At 41.9% G+C, this 21,388-nt stretch overlaps 1 protein-coding gene across 1 annotated transcript in view; it reads right to left on the bottom strand.

Moving 5' to 3' along the window:
• CD109 (CD109 molecule) overlaps positions 1-20,799 on the bottom strand; it is a 90,942-nt gene extending 70,143 nt beyond the window's left edge. The window contains exons 1-3 of the mRNA XM_052678876.1: positions 20,729-20,799; positions 10,049-10,432; positions 9,739-9,899 (exon numbers count right to left, since the gene is read on the bottom strand). Coding sequence (XP_052534836.1) covers positions 9,739-9,899; positions 10,049-10,116 — 229 coding nt within the window. The 5' untranslated portion in view covers positions 10,117-10,432; positions 20,729-20,799. The remainder of the gene's footprint in view (positions 1-9,738; positions 9,900-10,048; positions 10,433-20,728) is intronic.
• Between the last annotated feature and the right edge of the window lie 589 nt (positions 20,800-21,388).

Here is a 21,388-nt window from a genome sequence, read left to right as displayed (position 1 = left end):
CAGTGATCAAATACGCACACAAATACACACTCAGGCTGCCATCCATAGCCCAATGAAGACAAGGAACTTGTAGTAAAGGCTCCAGAAAGCATCCTGCTTGCCAGCACCACATGCCATTTCCTTCACAGCCACTCATTACTCCCCATTGCCCATTTCTACTGCTCCATTTCAGTCTTCTTTGCAATTCTGGAGGCCGAAAGCACTAAAAAATTATAAATGGAATGAGGCAGGACAGCAGTTCTGCCTATAGATAAAGCAGAAAAGGATAGAAGGAAAAATGTGAACGAGACCAGAACTCATCTGACGTGCGTGACGAGATGGAGCACTGCAGCTTGGAGGACAGAAGAAAGCAACATGCACAGATGCGTCTGTGATTAAAGCCCATTACCTCCCTATTTCTCCCACTTAGTTCAGCCCTGCACCCACTCCTGAGGACACCACTCTGTCCCCATCTCATAGACAGACAGATGGACCACTGCTGATGTTGGGCATCTCTGCTCTTGTGCTACTGTACCCACCAGCCCCTCCAACAGGCCAACATTAGGTTTTCTGCTCTCCCCACAGCATTATTCACCAGCTTTTCAGGGGCAGATACACGGGCATTTCTCCCTTCATTTTCGAGCTGGGGCCTCGTTCAGATATTTAATTATCTGCTCAGTTTTCTAAAGTACAACAACCAATTTTGTAGATGACATTATTACCACTTTCAGCCAAGTGGTCAGAGAGAGGCCAGTACCAAGAACACATTACACAAAACCCTCTGTGGTTTATCTGAAATACTGCATGCTGGGTAGGAAAAGGGAACAGCTTCATATTTTTAAAACTAAATCATCCCTTTAGCCACCCAGCAGCTACCAGCCCAGAGACTGAAACTCAAGCACAGGCTCTTTCCAAATTATTCTTGAGACCTTCCATAGGTTTTTTGTCACGTATGCTCCACATCTGAGTTATTGCTGCCTACTACAGCCAAACAACATTATCCTCAACAATTATAACTCTTCAGTTGTTAGGAAGACTAGTCTGGAATATTACAAAGCAATCTTTCTTGATGTCAGATCCAGTCTTCAAAACCATGCATACAATTCAGAAGAATCTCAGACTTAAGCCTCTTCACAAGAAAATGGGAAATTAATTTAATTAACTGACTTTTCCCTTGGTGATCGCACACATATGCAAACTGATGGGCATGCCCTGCTTTCTAGGCACTGCTGGCCATCATTACTTCACGGAAATTGCAATGGATCATAAACACAAAGCCTCTATTACTGCAAGTTAGAGCAGCTGCAGTTTTTATTCTGTTTTTATTCTATTTTATTATTTATTAAAACACAGGGAAATCATAGCAGGACAGAATATGGCTTAGCCTGTCTATACTAGATGCTTGGTGGTATTACTACCACCCCCATGCCATTAATTGCTGCAGCTGGAATAAAATTTCAAGGTCACTCCTTCACTGAAAATAAAACACTCGAGTACTATTTAAGTTTCCTCTAAGAGGCAATGAATGAAGAGGGTTTGTTTTTACAATGGTTTTCTTCCATTTTCTGGAAGGCACTCCGAGTCTGCGATGACAAATCCACATAATTTTTCTGAGACCACAAAATTGTTTAGATATATAAAAACAATACCAGAGCCTTCCCTCATCAGTATGTAAGGGCAATACAATTCCTTAACCACTCAAAATAAACTCCTGGGCTCCCAGCTGCACCTCCAGGGAACTAGAGAAGTGGAGGAGAAGGTATCAGTCACTCTGACACTTTTCTATGCAGACACTGGGACAGCAATGAAACTAAATGGACCAGCAGTGTTGCTTGCCATGTGCTATTCAACCTCTGCACACAGGTTCTCATCTCTGTCTTCACAAACAAGTACTCAAGGACAGTAGGGCATGGTGCCAGTGCAGATAAAGAGTCATTAAAAGAGAAGCCACCTGTGTATGTATGAATAGGAGAGGAGACTCGACAATTTCCCAGCTGTTTCCTACCTCTGCAGGTACTTCTCTATTCCTCAGCACGTCAGCTTGGATTTCTTTCTAATCATTCCAGATCCATTTTGAGACCCACTCTCAGCTCCCACTCCTTTCTCTTTGAAGCCAACTTTTATCTTCCTGAGGATTAGTAACCAGGTCTATCAGACACTTGCCCTGACAATTCGCTCCAATTCCTCCAATGTCTCCCTACACGTTTTCCAGAATGTGAGATTCCAAAAGTCCCATAGCCCATGGTTGTGTCTCCAGCAATGACCAAGGACAGACATCTGAGTAATGCAAAGCACAAGCATATAAAATGACCCTTCCTTGGGTACTCTGCCAGCCTATATGTAATGTGAGGCTCAGAGCTCAAAAAGTCAACACGTCTTCATGCAAGCAGAGCCATACACAGACTTTTCAATGTTGCACATTTTCAATCTTCCAGACCCTTCTCCTCATTCATGCTTTCAAAAATCCACTAGCAGTTTTTAAATTTCCACCCATTCATTAAATATTCTGCAGATAATTTTATCCAACCTAAATCCCTACTTTACCAAGTACTCTTCAACCTGTTCCCCTCTTGTTCCCTTACTTCCTTGGCACTGCAGCTAGTTGCAATATAGATTGTATAATAGCTGACCCTCTCCATGAAGACTGAGCACTCATCTGCCTCTCAGCTTCACTGAGAAAGGCCCTTCTAGCAAGCCACACCCTTTGCTAGTCTTCCTGCTACTTATACAGTATTTAAAATCCTACCCTGCACATTCTTTCCTATTCATGGTTTGGCCTTTCCGATTTCATCCCTTCATACCCATGCTGCTCTTTTATGTTCAACCTTTGTAATCCGATCTCTTTTTCCATTTTCACAAATTATTTTCTTTTTCCTTTTTTTTTTTTTAATCAGTAGTAAGACTGTTTCTTACTCTTCTGCTATGTTAAGTAATGTACACTTACAGCATTAACATTAATCACTCAAGAGATTTCTCCCATTGTTTAACTCATTATTTCTGATAACACCTCTCTCCCCAGCTTCAACTGTTTACTGGCATTTCTTTTTTCTTTCCAAAATTCATAGTCTTTACTTCATTTATTCCCTCTCTCCTCCCTTTCCTAAAAGATGCAAAGATCCTTCTGCTCACACAAGCAATAGGCAATCCCATACAGACAAGTTGCCATTCACTTCTCTGTAAGATACAACTCCCTGCAACCAATCCTACTATGAACAAGTTACAGAATCAGAGAATCATCAGTGTTGGAAAAGACCTTCAAGACCATCTAGTCTAACTGTCCACCTACCACCAATATTTCCTCTCTAAACCATGTCCCTTCATACCACATCTGAATTTCTTGAATACCTGCAGGGACAGTGTCTCAACTACATCTTTGAGCAGCCCATTCCAGCACCTGACCACTCTTTTGGAGAATGTTTTTCCTAATATTCAATCTGAACCTCCCCTGCTGAAACTTGAGGCCATTCCCTCATCCTATTGCTAGTTATGCCAGAGAACAGGCCAACACCCATCTCACCACAGCCTTCCTTCAGATAGTTGTAGAAAGCCATAAGGCCTCCCCTGAGCCTCCTTTTATCCAGTCTAAATAATCCCAGTTCCCTCAGCTGTTCCTCACAAGACTTGTGCTCCATATCCCTCACTAGCTTCATTGCCCATCTCTGGACACACTCCAGGGCCTTGATGTCTTTCTTGTAGTAAGGGGCCCAAAACTGAGCACAGTACTTGAGGTGCAGCCTCACCAGAGCTGAGTACAGGGGTATGATCACCTCCCTATTCCAGCTGGTTGTAGTATTTCTGATACAAATCAGGATGCCATTGGCCTGCTTGGCCACCTGGGCACACTGCTCGGTCATGCTCAGCTGAATGTTAACCAACACACCCAGGTCCATTTGTTCCACACTGTCTCCCAGTTACTCTGCCCCAAGCCTGTAGTCTTGCACAAGGTTGTTGTGATCAAAGTGCAGGCCCCAGCACTTGGTCTTGTTGAACTTCATCTCACTGGCCTCAAACCAGTGACCCAGACTGTCCAGATCCCTCCATAGGGCCTGCCTATCCTCAGGGCGATGACCACTTCTTCCCAACTTAGTGTCATCTGCAGACTTTCTGATAGCACACTCAATCCCCTTGTCCAGGTCATCAATAAATATATTGAACAGCACGATCCCTAAGGAGCTCCACTGGAGACCAGTTGCCAGCTGGATTTAACTCCATTCACCACCACTCTCTGGGCCCAGCCTTCCAGCTTGTTCTTTACCCAGCAAAGAGTGTACCTGTTCAAGACACAGGCTATCAGCTTCTCCAAGAGAATACTGTAGGTGACAGTGACAAAGTCTTTGTTGAAGTCTTGGTAGACTATGTTAACAGCCTTTCCTTCATTCACCTCATGGGTCATTCAATCATAGAAAGAGATCAGGTTGGTCAAGCAGGACTTGCCTTTATTCCACCCTTTCCCTGCTTCAAGGTCCCGCAAAGCAGGCTGCTGTGCTCATTTTGCCTCACACTGCTCAGTTTGATGGCATTGAAAGATGTGGTGACCAGAATGGCCTCATACAAACAATTTGAGCCAAAGAAGGATTCTCTCCCTCGACCCTCAAACACCATACAGTCAATCAGATAAAGCTCAAGTATTGGTTGGTATTGATGTTTTGATTTCTCTGCAGTTTACTTGACAGGACAGTTATAAATAAACTGGAATTAATCATAGAATTACAGTTGGAAAAGACCTCTAAGGTCATCAAGTTCAAACGCCAACTCATCACCATCATGCCCACTAACTCATGTCCCTGAGTGCCTCATCTCCACATTTCTTGAACACCCCCAGGGACAGTGACTCCATCTCCATGGGCAGCCTGCTCCAACACATCACCACACTCTCTGAGAAGAAATCTCAAATGGGTTGAACAACAGCCACAGAAACTTGTGTTTTTTAATTAGATGTGCTCCAACAATAGAGAAGTCTGTAAGGCTGTCCTCTTCTCAGCTAGCTAGCTCCCTTGCCTCTGGATTCAGCCCCATCATCTCTTTCCACCAAACCTTCTCTTATCTGATTTTGCATCAGTTGTCTGCACGTGCTGAATATTGATAACTTACATGCAATTGTTCTTCATGAAAAACAATTACACATACATTTGGAGGTTACACATGTGAAAACATGGTGCTCCTGCTCTACTGCTGCTTCACTTTTTAGGCTTTCACACATAGTTAGGAAGAAAGGAGCTGTCCCAGCAACTTAGCAAAATTATTTACACTCAGACATATTTTTCAGGATATATGTTGCAGTCACAGAGGAATCAGCCATAAATATTCAGAAATAGGGCACAGAGGCAAGGTTAACAAAAGGGACCAAGGCCATTCATCCTCATTTAGCTGTTACTTTACAACTCATGCTCCCTAGTCTTCTTCAGTTTCACATACTAACGTGGTCAGAACCATATTATTAAGTATGCAAAGTGTGCCTCCTGGTAAAAGCAGATTTTCCGTTGTCTATATGGACGATTGCTGCAAGTCTATACCTGACAGACATTCTCACAAAGTCTGTAATGTTTCATAAACCCTGGCTGAGTTTTTACCATGTTCTAATACAGAGTTCCCTCTGCCAACAAGTAAGTTAACTGCACACTTGAAGAAACACAGAAAAGCAGTGCAAATTAATTAACATTTACAAGCAAGTGACAAGGAACCTGAAGTATTTTAAATCAGATTCTTCAGTTCTCAAAAGTACTTCTCACTCACCGTGCCTTAAATGCATTGCATTGTGTCTTAATTACCAGCTTTAACCAGATCTTACTCCTGAGAATTAAAATTGTTCATGAAGTCACGTAAATGATGCCACCCCATTATACATAAAAGCCTTTCTTTAATTAGTTTTCTCAACTTCTCTGCTATTTGCATTTTCCGAAGTATTTCACCACAAATAAAAAAAACAGTGTTCAGAAGCTTTCTCAATTAAGGCGTAACTAACACTGCAACGTCTAAGTAGCAAACCTGGCAAGACAATACTTGCCAATTCAAATTACATTTTATTGATCAATCAGAGGATTAATATGCATGGTGTGAACCACCCTTCTCTGTAATCACTGAAAATCAAGCTATTCATGCATAAAATTTAACTTGCTTTTCTGTTATTCTCATCATTTTTATTTGTTGACCCAGAAAACCCAACAGCTCAGATTGCATGTAAGTCACTGTTTTCTTCTGCAGTCATTTTCAATCAGTGAGGATTTTTCTGATACTGCAACTCCATAGAAAATGTGTCAAGGCTCGGTATGGTACGCAGAATCAGCTTGAATTACTGCTTTTGTGTTCTCCTTGAGCCTCCTGCAGATGATGGAAACATATTCTCTCCTAGTGACACACTGACAATTTTTGTTGCATTTGCTCATACAAAGTTAATCTGTAGCAGCAATACACTGCTTGCAGACATTCACTGGGTTTGTTTTCATTACAATTGAACTGAGTAACTTCTGTACCAAAACACTGACCTTCAAACAATCTCCCTTGCTACAATACATCTGGATTCTGCTACTTTGAGCCAAGCTTAAAGCATCAAGGCTTGTTTAAATGGATGTATGCACACACTTTCACTCCAGTGTTTATAAACTTGCCACTTGTTAATGAACATAATTCATGGTTATGTTATACTGTGAATATATTGCAACTGCTAATTTCCATCCCCATTGTCACATGAAAAGCAGGCAGGAGATGTGAACCAAGATCCACTCCCACAGTCTTTAGTGGTAGGTTTTCCACAAATCACTCAGAAATCAAAACTCCACTTCCTGCAATAACATTAAACCAGTGAATGTTCGATCAACCATTAGAGGGCAAGTGCTCCATTTCTCATATAAAGCTGGGGTTATGTTATATGAAGAAAGAATAGCAGTGCCTCTAATTCAACAAGATCCTTTAGTGGAGTTGACTCAAAAATCCAAAGACAAGCATGTTACCATGCTGAGCTGCTGCTAGAGGGCTAGACTACATCCTTAACTTCAAGCAACTGCAGATGCATTTTATCAGATAGGGACACAAAATGTCTTGCCTTTACGTAATCAGCTGAGCTCTGTCTGCAAGATTAAACTAACAAAAAGTTGTCCACAGCCTGTCCTCCAGCCTTAGCCTCTAATGGCACCTCTGCACCAGCTCTGTTCTAGCAGCACAGATGCCTGCACACCAAATCAGAGAACTTGTCTGCCTAAATTCAGCAAAATAAAAATTATTCCCTCAGATCAGATCTCAGTTATTCAAGGCAATAACCCTCCCACTCTCGCTAACACCGCACGAGAAAAATTACAGAGCACAATGCTGCCAGCTTAGGCAATATGAATGTTGTGCCCTGCCCAAGGCAGGGAATCAGTCCCAGCTTTTGGGTATCCAGCACAGTCAACAACCGCAGGTACACTCTGCCTTCCTTCATACTTATTTAGCACAGGCATGGGGGAATAACACCAAACTCATGTGCACCGCAGGAACAGTAGCACCACTGTGTAACCTAATGGGCACAAATGACAGATAAAGCAGTATTTTCTGGCCACTAATATATGCACCGGTGATGTCATTTAAAGAAGATTTTGTGTGTCTGGAGATGTTTGGATTTTTTTCTTCAGCTGCGGCAGCTGGCCTAATAAAACTTGCACAGAATTTGATTCAGCTAAATTCTCAGACCAGCACAGCTACAGCACCATTGCTACGTATCTTACCTCAAAGCCTTTTTAGCCTCCAAGAAAACAAGGTAAAGCCTTAAAGCTTTCATCTGACAAACTGCTTTCCCTCTGAGTAATTCTATTCCTGCAGCATCTGAGGAAACGCCCCTAACATCACAGCCTCTGTTATAAGGCAGTTTCTTATTCTTGGCTTACATATTTGCTCAGAGAAAAAAACAACTAACAAATTATATTACTTCACTTTGAAGAATGGATGGCCACAGAGTTTTTTGGGTTTTTTTTGTTTGTTTGTTTTCACATATATGTCAAGCTTAGTAGGAATTTCACTTAAAGTAATGCACTACACCATTCTTTTTCCTCAGTCTGACTGTTCCTTTACTCACTCCTCCTTTATGTCAAGCCTAATAGACTTGAACGGTACTTTTTACTAAACAACAGCTGAGTATAGGATACAGTATACTATGATGAATTAAGTACCATAAGCATGACTGGCAGCCTATTTTACTCCCATGCAGGCTTTAGGTGCTAGCAAATTGGTCTGCCTAAAGTAATAGCCTCAGGCATACATCACAGCTCTTAGTATTAGATTCCAGGGCTATCAGATTAGTGGTATAAATTTGGTTTGAATTGGGAATTAACACTTTTTTTTTTTTTTTTTTTTTCTTTTTTAATTAGGCACGGCACAACGGGAACATTGTTTCAGCTGCATACTTTTATACTGGATGCTGGAGGACATACCTGACACCACCATAAAATTAGAATGGATAAACAACATCCAAGCCAAAGTAAGACCTGAGAGTACGTAACTCCGCAAAACATTTGTTTTTACAGAAAAGCTGAAGCGGCAAAAAGGGTTTTGATAAGATACATTTCTGCATCATGTGGGCATGACATCTTTGATCCAATCAAAAGCACTCTGTCACACTCACAGCCTATCTTCTACACGGATTGTGAAGAGAAGCAGTCTCTGTTTGAAATGATGGTATGATGTTTACAATTAAGTCATCCATATTAATGACAGTTAGCAACGAGAAGAAAGTCCATTACAGCAGGGTGGATTTTTCTAGGACTTCATGCTGCCCTGTGACTCTACTTTAGACAAATAAAAAGCCAGAGTTAGTATAAGGTGATATAAATAACACTCAAAGAGCACTCTGAAAGCTGGCTGATCTTCCTTTCCTTGAGGGCAGTTCTCAGGGAGCACATTGCTATTTCCTGCTCACAGCTGGCAGTTACCACGAGCACTGACCAGGATGTCAGTTCTCCAAATACTCATACATGTCACAATGTCCCCTACCCCTCCTTGGAGGAGCAATTAAACCAGGTTGCTTCAGAGTTGACTTAGTCCCAAAGCTGTCCCACCATTCAGTTTTTGACTCTTAAAAATGTCTCTTTCCACAGACACACTGAGCTTCTGCATGGCAGCACTTGGGGTGCGTCAGGTGGGAGATCAGGAAAAGGTTCTTTTTCTCAGAGGGCAGCAGGCATGTAACAGGCTCCCAGAGCAGTGGGCATAGCCCTGAGATGCTGGAGTTTTTGCAGGAGCATTTGGACAATGCTCTCAGATATAGTATTTGAATTTTGGATGGTTCTGTGTGAAGGCAGGATTCAGTGATCCTTGCGGATCCATTCCAAACCTGGATATTCTGTGATTCTATGATGAAGATCCTCACTTTCTTAGAAGTCAAGCTCTCCCTTTCTCAGAGTATTTGCAGCCACCAGGCATAGATGCTTCATCAACCATTTGTTCCACACTTGCTATCCTCACACTTTGCACCTTTGCAATAAGCCTACCAACAAAAATCTCTTCTTTGGTGACGCCATGACAATGACCTGAGCACTTCCAGGCATCTTGAAGATGCCACATCATATAACACCTCATTGACATCTGATTGCTTTCTAAGTTTAAAGCGAGTAAAAAAATCATTTGTTACCCAGCCTGGTTAGAGAGCCACAACACAAGACTACATCCCATAGCAGCCCCCAGTTGGAAACATCAAGTTTCAAGAAACATTCAAGTTGTATTTCAGCACTGTTCAGCAGCTGCGGCGCTGTCAGAATAACAGAATATGGGAGAAGGCAGGTGTAAGGCCCCTACCTCTCTCGAAGATCAGCTCCCTGCTGAGCACGGTCTGATTGTCCCTGAGCAGCGCTCCCCGCACGGCGACCTGCGCGGGGCTGCCGGGCAGTAGGGCCACCCCGACGGTGACACTGGCTCCTGGCCTGATGTTCCAGGGAGCCGCCACCAGGAACGTAGGTCTGCAAAAGAGAGAGCGGGAGAGATGCGTTAGCCCAGACAGCGGCATGCGTCCAGCCAACGGGACGCGTTCCGAGCCGTCCTCTCGCAGACCCCGGGCCGGGGGCGATGTTCCCCGGGCAGCCCGGCCGCCCACCCCTGCCCCACGTACCCAGCCGCGGCGGAGCCGCACATGAGGAAGAGGAGGAGAAGGCGAACAGCGGCGCGGCTCCGCGCCATGGCTCTCTACGAGCTACGCGTCCGCTGCGCTGCGCCGGGCCGTCCCGGGCGGGGAGGGGGAGGAGAGGCCCCGCCGTGAGTCACGCCGCGACGGCTGCCGCCCGAGTGCCCTGCGGGGCGTTCCCGAGGCCGGCCCGGGGGAGAGGCGGGGGGCAGGCGGACGGCTGAGGGCAGCCCGCAGGGCCGCCGCTATGTGCCGAGCTCCGGTCGCGTCTGAGGGAGGCGGCGGTGGCTCGGAGGCTGCGATCACCGCAGCTCCCGAACGCGAAGCGATTGGTAACGGCGCTCTGGGTGGGTTGGCCTCGGTGCCCGGTGTCTGCAAAATAAGGTCATGTCGGCGTGCTCTCATGGACCCAGCCCTATGCTTTTTGGAGCCCTGACAGCCCGGGTGCTGCTTGTAAACATGTGGGATAAGCACAGCTAACGATGCTTTGATTCATCTGAACCTTTGCATTCCTGCACAACGCACTGTGAAGTTCCTGAAGTCAGAAGTGCCAAGCTGGTGTGTCCTGTACATGCAGACACAGCTGGAGCCCAGAAGGGAAACCCCCCTCGCTGCTCTGTTCTTATGAAAAACAGATACAAACAGCACATGTACACAAACACTGCACACTCTAACAGGATCCCAGACAGCTGCAGCACCTTTTACATCTTTTAAATGTGATTGCATACATCTTTACACCACTGGTGATTCCAGAATACATCTCTGCAGTGGCAGGAGCAGATAGGTTGGTCTCAGAGCAACTGGTGCCATGAAGGTAGCTCCTGGCAGCTCCTCACTTGTAGAGGTACATGCCATGGCAAAAGCTTGCCGCTGTGTGCAAACCTTTCACTTGCTGCTTGTGGAAATCATGCAGGGAAGATGAACACTCAACACTCCCTGACACTCCAGTGGAGATGGTAGGAAGATGTGCTAACGAGTTCTGCAGCCCAGGCACCCTGGGCTTGGTGCTCAGGCTTCCAGTAGTTCACATTTCTACAGTCGCTGTAGCTGAAACCAGCATTGCTCAACCATGCCTGTCACACCGGTTAGCTCTCTCAGCCTCCAAAACAGTGCAGCCACCTGCAGCCCTCCTGCTGGGTACGGCCCTTGGACCACACTGACCCTCACACCACACCAGAAAATCTGAAGAGCACTTTTTGGCCAGGACGTAACCATGCCAAGGACAGCTCGAGGGCAGAGACAATGAACTTGCAGTCCCAAGAACATTTGCTGGCACCGTTTGATTCATTAGTATGGATGTATCCTGAAAGCCAGTTAGCAAAAGTGCTTGCAAATGTCACAGATTCTGCCCAGTACGCAACAGTGTTTGTGGACCTGTATCTTTCTTTTTTCTTTTCTCCCATGGGCTTATTATTTAAAAGATATTTTTGTGTACGTGTTGATCTTTCTTCTACAGAAATGGCAACAAAGAAATCCTACAGCAGAGAGGGATACTACAACTTAGTAATTAATATTACAATTTGACTTGGCCCAAGTAGAATTAACACTGATAAGAAATAGATAAACAGAAGTGAAGTGTTTGATCCCATCCCACAACAACATTGAAGCTCCATTTCTTAAAGACACTGCACTCCGTTAATCTGCTCAGTATCATTTATGGCTGTGCATGGTAGCCTCTCGTTACGCACTTACATGTCATTAATTAGTTTGATCTAGCTCAGACAGCTAACTCAAATGAAAACAACAGCACTTCAGCGTGTACTAAATTGCTCAAATGCAAACAGAAGAACACCTGTATTTTAAAAGCCTTCCCATACCCACCAGCTTCTGGGATACAAAATAATCTCAGCTGGAAAAAAAAAAAAGTCCATCCAGAACAAGCCCATTAAAGTGATGACCTTAATCTTATTAAACTGCTAGGATATCTGTCTTCAGCTGAACAGAATACCTTAGCCCAGGCAACATCATTTGCAGTGTCACAGCAGCAGCCAGTTGGCACTGTCTCAGGGCTAAGTAGGTTTTAAATACCTGGCTCTGACAAACACCTGAGAGACCAATTTGTGCACAGAACTGGAAGCAGAGGACTGCACAGCAACTTACTGAGATCACCATGTGAGGGAAATTTGTTTTGGACCAGACTTGTGCGTATTAGAAATAATTTTGAAAGCATATAAACTAGAATGAAAGGATTTAATAATCTTTGCCTGCTCCAAGCCAGTGAAGTGGATACTCTGGAGACACAATTTGGGTGGTGAAACAGGTAGTCATTGTGCTCAGCATGCCCAACAGGAAAGCCAGCTGAAAAATCCTCCTCTGTTCATTGTCACTTTCTGGAGTTAAGCAAGTGTTACCAGACTCGAGTTTTACACTCATCTCTGATATGTTACCACAAGGGAAATTTCAATTTTAACACCTTCCTTGTTCACTAGTAATCTGATTTTGCTAATCTTCCACATTCTCTGACAGAGCCTGTAAGGCTGCAAAACCCATCTAGCACTCGAGCTACATTCTCAGGCAGCAAACAATTACACTGCAGTCTGTTCCTGTGCTATCTAGTTTAAATCTAACCTGAATATATGCATCAGTATGAGCTGAAATTACACCTTTGAGCCTAGGAGTACTCCAAACAAGAACATGTTGAAGTACAGAAAACCAGAATGATTCCTGAATGGGACTAGAAAGCAACTTCTGCCTTAATAAATCAAGAAGGATCTGGCACATACTAAATACTACTAACTGTGTTAAGAGAGGCTGGAAATAAACAAGTGCACAGCAAAGTCTGCTTTTCTCTAATATCACCTGAAGAAAACTGTACTTTTTGTAAAGGTAGAAACCTAAGCATTACAGTACTTAGAATAATGGCAAAAATCTCTACAAAAATATATCAGCAAGGACTTGAGTGGTTAGTGCCCTGTCCTGCTTTTAGCATCAGACAGTGAATTTGGCTGGTCAGAATAGGTTCAGCCAGATTCAGCAGGCACTCAACCAGATTTTGGTGCAAACAAAGCATTTTTCCACGAAATGAGGCAAATTCAAGGAAATCTGAAGAGCTATGTTATATGGAAATTCGAATTAGAAGATCATCATTGCTTCTTCCAGCACAACATTCTATCTTTTCATAAGCTTAGCCAGTTGTCTTATGCATCACTGATCTCAAGGCCTGCAACAAAGCTCATTTTGTTGATGAAAAAACAAATCTTTTAATTACTCTCAATAGGCTTTGGATGAGGTCCTGAAAGAAACTGTGATTCAGCAACTCCTGGAACTAAGAAGGAAGCAAAAGTCTGTTTCATCGCTCACAGCAAGTGAACAAGAATTATATCGAATATTAAAAAGAGGGAGGTGGAAGATCATGCCATGGTATTAGGAGGATACATTCTTTGCTTGTATGTGAGTCTGCAGAATCTGCATTCTCAGGAAAGTACTGACAGGAATGTAGGATACAAAACTCTTGCTGAAGTGCACAGGAATAATACTTCTGATGCAGACTCTGGTGATGGAATTTGTCAAAGTGTTTTACGCTGTGCTGAGGCAGGGTGTGCCACACATTGAAACTCGCCCGGAGCTACAGGGTGGAGTGTCATGAAAAACTGGTCTGCACTGCAATTAAGATTCTCTTCCTACTACCTGAAGACACTTCTCTCGACAAACACTGTCATTTGCTAAGTTGCTTCCAACTTGAACTGTTACTCCAGGCACCACAGGTAGGATTCACCTTGTCCAACATGGGCTCTATTGTCTTTGTCTTGTTATTTACATTTGCTGAATAGACAATGGGGAGAAGCATGTCTCTTCATACCAGATTTATATGGCACATTACAACACCTACATTTGAAGGAGAAGACATTTAAAAGTGGCTTTCTAAATTAATCAGGTGAATTCCATTGTACAAGTACCAATTCCTATTAAATGTTAAAAAGGAAGGCAGGACAAGTAGATAATACATCACTAACTCTAGAACACATAAGGTAAGCGTAACATAAGTGTAATAAATAAGAATGCAAAGCATCAAACCTAAAAAGACACAACATTTGTACAAGTTTGGGCTCAGGGTCTGTCTGAAGATACCAGGCTTTGGTTTTGTTTGTTCCAGGCTGGCATGAGAACAAGCAAGCAGTGATGTTCAAATAGAAGAGAAGCTTCTTTATAGTTAATATAGCATAAAAAGAGCCTATTATCCTGGAATTATGTGTTTACACTGTCATATTTGTGTTAATAAATTACTTGTATATACCTTAATCACCCATCAAAAACATGATCAAAGCTGAAAATATCATATTGTTGCATTACATTAAATGTGTTCTTTGAAATGCCCCCAAACCCTTAAGTGCTGAGGGTTATGAAATGCATCAAATCTCTTATGAAATGAATGAAATGTGTAAGGGTATGGGGAGTAAAAGTTCATGAAGTTTTGAGAGATTTACTTTTAGGAATAAGATTAAAAGGAATGGGGAATTAAAGAAGAAATAATCAAATTATACTGTGGGAAAGGTGGAAGTCTGATGAGCAGATCTACAAATGAGTATTTACTGCCTATTGCAAAACCTGTCACTAAAGCAAAGTAGATGCCGAAAAATAAAAGCTTAATCTTTCATCCAACATTTCCTTCAAAGTTAAGCTTCTCCAAGCTAAATTGTTGAGTACCAAAATACCAGAAGGAATTCGCTACACAGTAACTGTTAACAACGAACATTTTTAAATCTTCAGGACAGAACAGCTTCTACTGGGAGTACATTAAATAGCTCTATTTGAACCTTGAAAAAACAGACTTTGTTCCAGCTGTTTGGAAAAAAAAGCAAACTTGAACATTGTAACCGTACTTGGGAAAGTTCCCAACAAAATCCAAATCATTGAGGGTAATCATTATGTTTTAATAATGAACTATTTGGAGACACATCTCCCCTTAAAACAAAAGCTCTGAGAATCATGTAAAACAGGTCAAAGCTGTCCATACTCAAAATAGGCCTACAGGCTGCCTATTTAAGATAAACCTGGCACTAAAACAGAGCTAGCAGAGGAGCAGATTATTTTCACAATTTTTTCCCATGTACTCCTTCTCTAGACTTTACCTTGAGAACAGATGAATCTCCAGAGGAAAAAAAGCTGGAGAAAGCTGAGGGCTATTCTAAGCATCACGCTGCTCACAGCCATTTCCCTGAGCCACGCCAGCATCCTGAACAAGATTATTTCTAGAAACAATCCTTCTTAGCCATGGATCCAGCACAGGAATGAAAGGGCTGTGCACTGGACAGTTTCAGGACACTTAGGAATTTCCCTGCATCCAAGATCATCCTCAGTTACCAGCTCCCTGCCCTTACAACCCTTTTGAATAGAGTGAGCAGTGCGTAAGGAACCATAACAGAGAGAAAATAAGGCCCTGTCCCATTTTTTTCCCCCAAAACAACAGTTCTTGCTGGGCAGCTGGTGATTCTTACGGAACCACAATGAAGCACAACCAAATGAACCTGTTTTCTTGTTGCTGACATGTTGAGGGTCCACAGATCAGATAACTGTACTATCCATAGCAGGTTTCTACACACACCTGAGTTCTCACGTTTCTTTTTTGGGTCTCCCCAAAGCAGACCCTTGGACTGAAAGAAATGAATGGCACTGAAATCACTGCCTTCAGCAGGATCAGAACTCATCCACAATTTTATTCTCCATGTCACTCAAATCTCTGAGGTTCTGATACAAAGAATCAATTTTCTCACGACGTTTGCTGCCTTTAGCCCATTACCTCTCACAGATATGCTGTATCTTATCTGATATACATAAGCAGAATGGATTTCTGGAAACATGTTCACACAATGCCTTTTTATTTAATAGTAGTAGTTACACCTTCATTTTTCTTGTCTGTTAAATGTTCAGCCACACTGCAGGGACAAGCTAAAACACGTATAACCATGCTATTTCAGTGAAAGTGAGAGAAAGTACAAACATTCACAAATGATGCCAAGATGTCCTCAAAAATCTGTTGTCCTAAGGCAGTATTTGTTACAATTACATATAATGAAATCACATTTACCAATCTGTATTAATCATTTTATCTTAGCCACCCTTATTTCCTTTACTTTTGAAGGGTTTTTGAGAGGTCAGTGCCACCTCTACCTCCTTTTTGTAAATGCTGCTTAAACAGCCAAGAAAAACTCATTTTTAATTAAGCAATTTAGTGTACATTAACTCTGTTTCAGTTTAAAGGAGAGAATTCCCTGAGGATTCAATTACCTTAAACTAGATCCTACTATTAAACTGTAAGTGTAGACTGCAGCTTTTAAAAAAGTGAGTTTTAAAACCAGTTTCCACAATGTCATCACGGGGTAGTAGCATATCATTGCTTGCTGTAACACATGCACTTATACATTATAACTTCGCTTCTAATTACGTACATAAAACCTGCCATCTTTAATGAATGTGTGTTCCTGTGCTAGCTATGTACTGCAATCATCCAGAGAGGGAAGAAAGGGGATTTTCACACAGCAGCCTGTTTTATAGACTGCTGTGTATGCTTGTAGGCAAAGGCAGCTTCTCTTTAGAAGGAGACTGGCCCAAAAGCAACTCAAAGCAAAGATAAACCTAATTTCCCACGTTTTACACAAAAGCAATTCAAGATGTGGAGACGATACCCTAAACTAACAGACTAAATAGATACATATTTTGACTAAGAAGACTGAGAGGGGCCTTTGTGACACTTTCGTGGGAAGAAAAAGAAAAATCAGATACTAAGCTTTAGAAGGAAAGAGTAAAAAGACAGGTGTTTGGAAGTTAGAAATGAGGCATGTGCTACCACTAGGGGCAGATTTGCTTCCTGGGCACAACACCAAGGAAAGTGGTGGCTGCTGTTTAATATCATGTATTTCTATCAAACCTGAGTGGCTTTTTGAAAGGTTAAATCAAGTAATCAGGCTGCATAGAGGCAGAGCTATTTGAAATGCTGTATTCCACAAAACACAGCTTATGCTAGGTGATTGCCAAGAGATATGACCAAAAAAACATGAAGTTGCTCTGGAGCCAAGAGACCAAAATCACACACAGAAACAAGAATCTATCCCAGAAAGGACAGAGATGCAAAAGGAATTGAACAGAATTGGCAGGAAGGAAAGACAAGCACCTAACAATGGTGGCGACTGTATTATTTCAGTCCTGGTTTCCTCTATCTCAGCATTCCAGAAAAGATCAACACCAGAAAAAAAAGTAATAAAGTGAAAAGTTTTCTAGGACATGGTCTCCTGCACACAGCTTTCTCCCCCTCCCCCCTAAAAATAAAACAAACTTTCTCATTGGAAATTGGCCAAAGGCTAAAACTGTGACTGTGTTTAAGTTTAGTTTGTCTTTTTCTGCAAGAAAAGGTTCAAATTTATTAAAGAAAAAGACATCCTTCACTTTCAAACCAACCAGCTACTATGAAGAAATAGCTGCTGAGCAGAGGTAAGTAGATGATAAATGTGCAGGTAAAACATCTGAGAACAGTCTATCTTAGATGGCACCCACATTACAATTACATAATTTCACGTTACACAAGTTGTCCTCCACAGAATCAGTCTCTATAGTGGCTAAAACAGCTCCTTATAGACACAAGTGATTAAAAAATGATTTTTGAAAAACTACACACGAACTATTTATAAAACTTACATAAAACTTTATGTTTAGCTTAGAGGTAGGTAAATACCGGTTGCTCTCCCTGAAGACTCACTCTCACCACACTGCCTACAGGAAAAGGGGGGTGGTGAGGTGTCCAATCAGGGTGATTAAGGACTTGAGTAAAGGTTTCATGTTTCAGGTCACCAAATAAGCCAACATCTAAATAAACTTAGCCCCTCAGAAATGCCACCATAGGAAATTCATTCACGCTGTTCAAAAAGCAACTGCTTGTTCAGTTGCCAACCACCCAAAGCGGCAGTTGTGTTTATTTAAATGAAGAGGGTGCGGACCCAAGAGCTGTATCTTTCCAAATCTTACTGCAGCAACAGAACGTTAGGAAATTCCTGTAATATGCCTGAAATGAGTCCTATAATGGACAATTTTCTAAGGCCACCTACCCATGCTTTTAGACTAAAGATTCACCCTGTGATTTTTCCAACCACTAACAGCGTTTGTGGGAGTTTCTTCTTTTCTCCTCATTTACTTCCTTGGCAATAATTTACTTCAAACACATTCAAACAAACAAGGAAAACCTATATTTAAAACATCTATTGCATACGATGATGGTTTTCCCTCCTGAAAAGGGTTACAGGATCACAGGACCACGGTGAAACTCAAGGAGGAAGGCGGCTCAGAAGGTCAAGCCCAAAGCAGTGCGATCATTGAGGTCAGGCAAGATTCCTTAAGGCTTTATCCAAAAGGGTCTTGAAAACCTCAAGGACAGAGACAGCAAAACCTGATGGTACAGAGCGCAAAGGTTTGCAATTGTATTTCTTATTACATTTGAAACGCTTAGAATTTTCTAACTGCATTTCATTTATGCTTAACTGCAATGCTCATGTACTTTCATCTTAATTAAAAGTCACAAATAATAACCAGGAGGCTATCTGAATGACTGTAGTAATTCCTGTTGCCCTTGTTTCCCTTTCTCTAGGGAACAGAGTATTTCGACGATAGGACAAACAGCTTTTTTACAGCATATAATACAATCAACATGAGACTTAGTGGTAAGGAAGTACAAGTTGCATTTACATGTTGTAATACTTTTTTGGCTCCCTCAGTGAGGTACAATGAAAATTTACATCCAGTGTACCTATAGGAGATTCACTAACCATAATCAGTTGTTCATCTACTAGCAGGAGTATACGTTTGTCAAATCCCACAGGGTGACCTCCAGCTCTTCCTGACATTTCTGCAGGGCAAGTGGGAACTCCTATGCCTTAAACACAAGTCATAATGTATTTTATATAAAGTTTATAATGTATATTTTATGTACATTCCTCAGATGTAAATATTTGCAGGTTGACTCAGTTACGAAAACGTTACATGACCTTTAGAAGTCCCTTCCGACTCAAATGATACTGTAATTCTACGATAATTACTACAAATTATGTTTATTTTCAAACAAAGCATGACTAATAGGAGGCTTAATTTTGAACTACATTATAATAAGTTGCTTTAGAAAAAAACATCACATTTGCTCTTTCACAATTCAATATTTTTCAAGTCAACATCAAAGGAGATGTGCCTTTTTTGTAGCAAACATGTTTTCTAGGCACATCTGAATACCATCTTCAGTAAATTTTTTCTGAGAATCTTCAGATTTATTTACATCCTCCTTAGACACCTGCTGGTAAAAACTAGCAAAGCCATTCTCTATTCCTTCAAACAGTCTTAAGAGATCCTGCACTATTAGACATAATTTCAAATTAATTAGATTCACTGCTGTGAATGAGTCCACATTTGTGGACACCACTGGAATTCATAAGATAGTCTTTCAAATCCACAGACTCCTCATATTTTAGCATCTGAGCCTCCACTGGTAAAACACCTTAAAGCCTAATGTATCTGTGAACAGACAAGTGCATAAGGAGAGAAAAGTCTTCACAAAGGGTTTAGAGACCATACCCATTTCTGGAGGGGATAGTTCAGTTGTGGAACTCCTTGGTGAAGAATCCTATATAGGCTCCAAAATTGATAGTGTAAAATAGGGAAAGACAAACCTGTCAGGGATACTGAGCATAGACGTGTAGTCACATAGAAGTGACTACTGTTAAAAAGAAGGATTTCACAAAGCCCCAATGCATTGCCTTGTCTGAGGTTCACTTCAGAGGTAGAACAGACAGAAGAGAACTAAGAATCCTTGTTGCCATATGCTGGTTAGTGCCCTCAACACAGGCCAGCTGTTTAATAAGAGATGTCCAGAGTCATTGCTTCTTGTATTTCCATCAGGAAGAATACCTCAAAGTAAGGAAGTCTAGACAACAAGGTTGCCTTGCTTCCTTCAGATACTCCAACCGGCTGCCACAGCACTACAATTTAAGCTATGCAAAGCCTAAGTCACTTCTCTGACTCCAGTTCAGCACTGCTCTATAACCCAGAGGAGTACTTTGTAGAGGATGCAATACGTTTCCTCTCTTCTAACTGAAAGCAGTGCTGCTTGTGGGAAGTCCCAGGCTTTCTGCAGCCACAGCCACTACCCAAAATTAAACTGCATGGACTGCCTCTCCTAGCCAGTGACAGAAGGAGTAGCCATGATAACAGACCTCCATGCAAGGATAGCCATGGCGACAGAAGCCCTAAGGCACTTGTCACAGGCAGAATATTTTCAAACAGATGAAAACACGCTGTACTACCAGAGTCCCAAATACCAATTCTGATTTGGTCAACATCATCTTATGCGTGATTTAGTAATAACTTTGTATTCAACTTTATAGAAAGGAGAAGAATTCTTTTTTTCCTTTTTGATTGACTGTAACCTCTTCTTTTGTGCGAAACGCAAAACATTTTTTGCTTGGATGCATTTGCATTTCTGATATTTTTTTTTCAGTCTAATTGATCTGACACGTTAACATTCTTTCATTTTATAAGTTCTCTAAAGCATAAACACCCTTATTAGCCATTTAAAACATAAAAATGCTATACACTCATTACAATCAGAAAGATTAACACAGTAAAAGGGCAATAGAGGAGCATAATAGCAAAGGGACTAGCACAGGTAGACTGGTGTTTCAAAGAAAAAATGCTCACCCATCTCTGAATATCTAGGTTCACAGAAAAGACTCCCCAAGGGAGAGATCTCCAACCAGAGATTCTTCCCCAGTGGCAGTTAGCCCTTAGATGGGACCTAAGAGAGGTGCAGCCAGGCTCCAACCCTTCCAGTCACACAGCTGAATTGCCTTCACCTGTGCTCCCAGGGCTGCTGGGTCCTTTCCCAGGTGCTCAATCAGTGGTTCAGGCCATGACTCAACAGTTACCATAGAACACTGCACTGAGTATAAGAAGAGTTAGACAACTTTGAAGTAAATATTTCAATTTTCAGTCTTCTTGAGTAAAGACTGAACTCTGTTTATGTCACTTCCAGTTATTTAGGAGTAATCAGTTGATTCTTACAGGTAAAGGCTGTATTTCTCTGTTCTTCTCTTCTACTTATCTTTTAAAACATGGTTTGAAAGTGAGGATCTTGCAGTATTAGTAACAAGAGATCAATAAAAGATGCAAATAACTCAGAATCGGACAACTTTTAAAATATATCCTATAAATGTTCATAACTCTTCAGAATGTTCCATGAAGAAATGCTGCAGCTCAGGTTAGCACTGCTGATGTATTTTCTCAGACCTTTTTCCTACCTTCATTTTCTAAGCAATCCATGGCAAGCACAGTATTTACTATACACTGTGTTAAACCATT

The sequence above is a fragment of the Tympanuchus pallidicinctus genome, unplaced genomic scaffold (genome assembly GCF_026119805.1).
Source record: "Tympanuchus pallidicinctus isolate F22 unplaced genomic scaffold, pur_lepc_1.0 scaffold1, whole genome shotgun sequence".
Classification (NCBI taxonomy): Eukaryota; Metazoa; Chordata; class Aves; order Galliformes; family Phasianidae; genus Tympanuchus; species Tympanuchus pallidicinctus.
The sequence above is the reverse complement of the archived record's forward strand: the minus strand, read 5'-3'. Positions and strand labels throughout refer to the sequence as shown.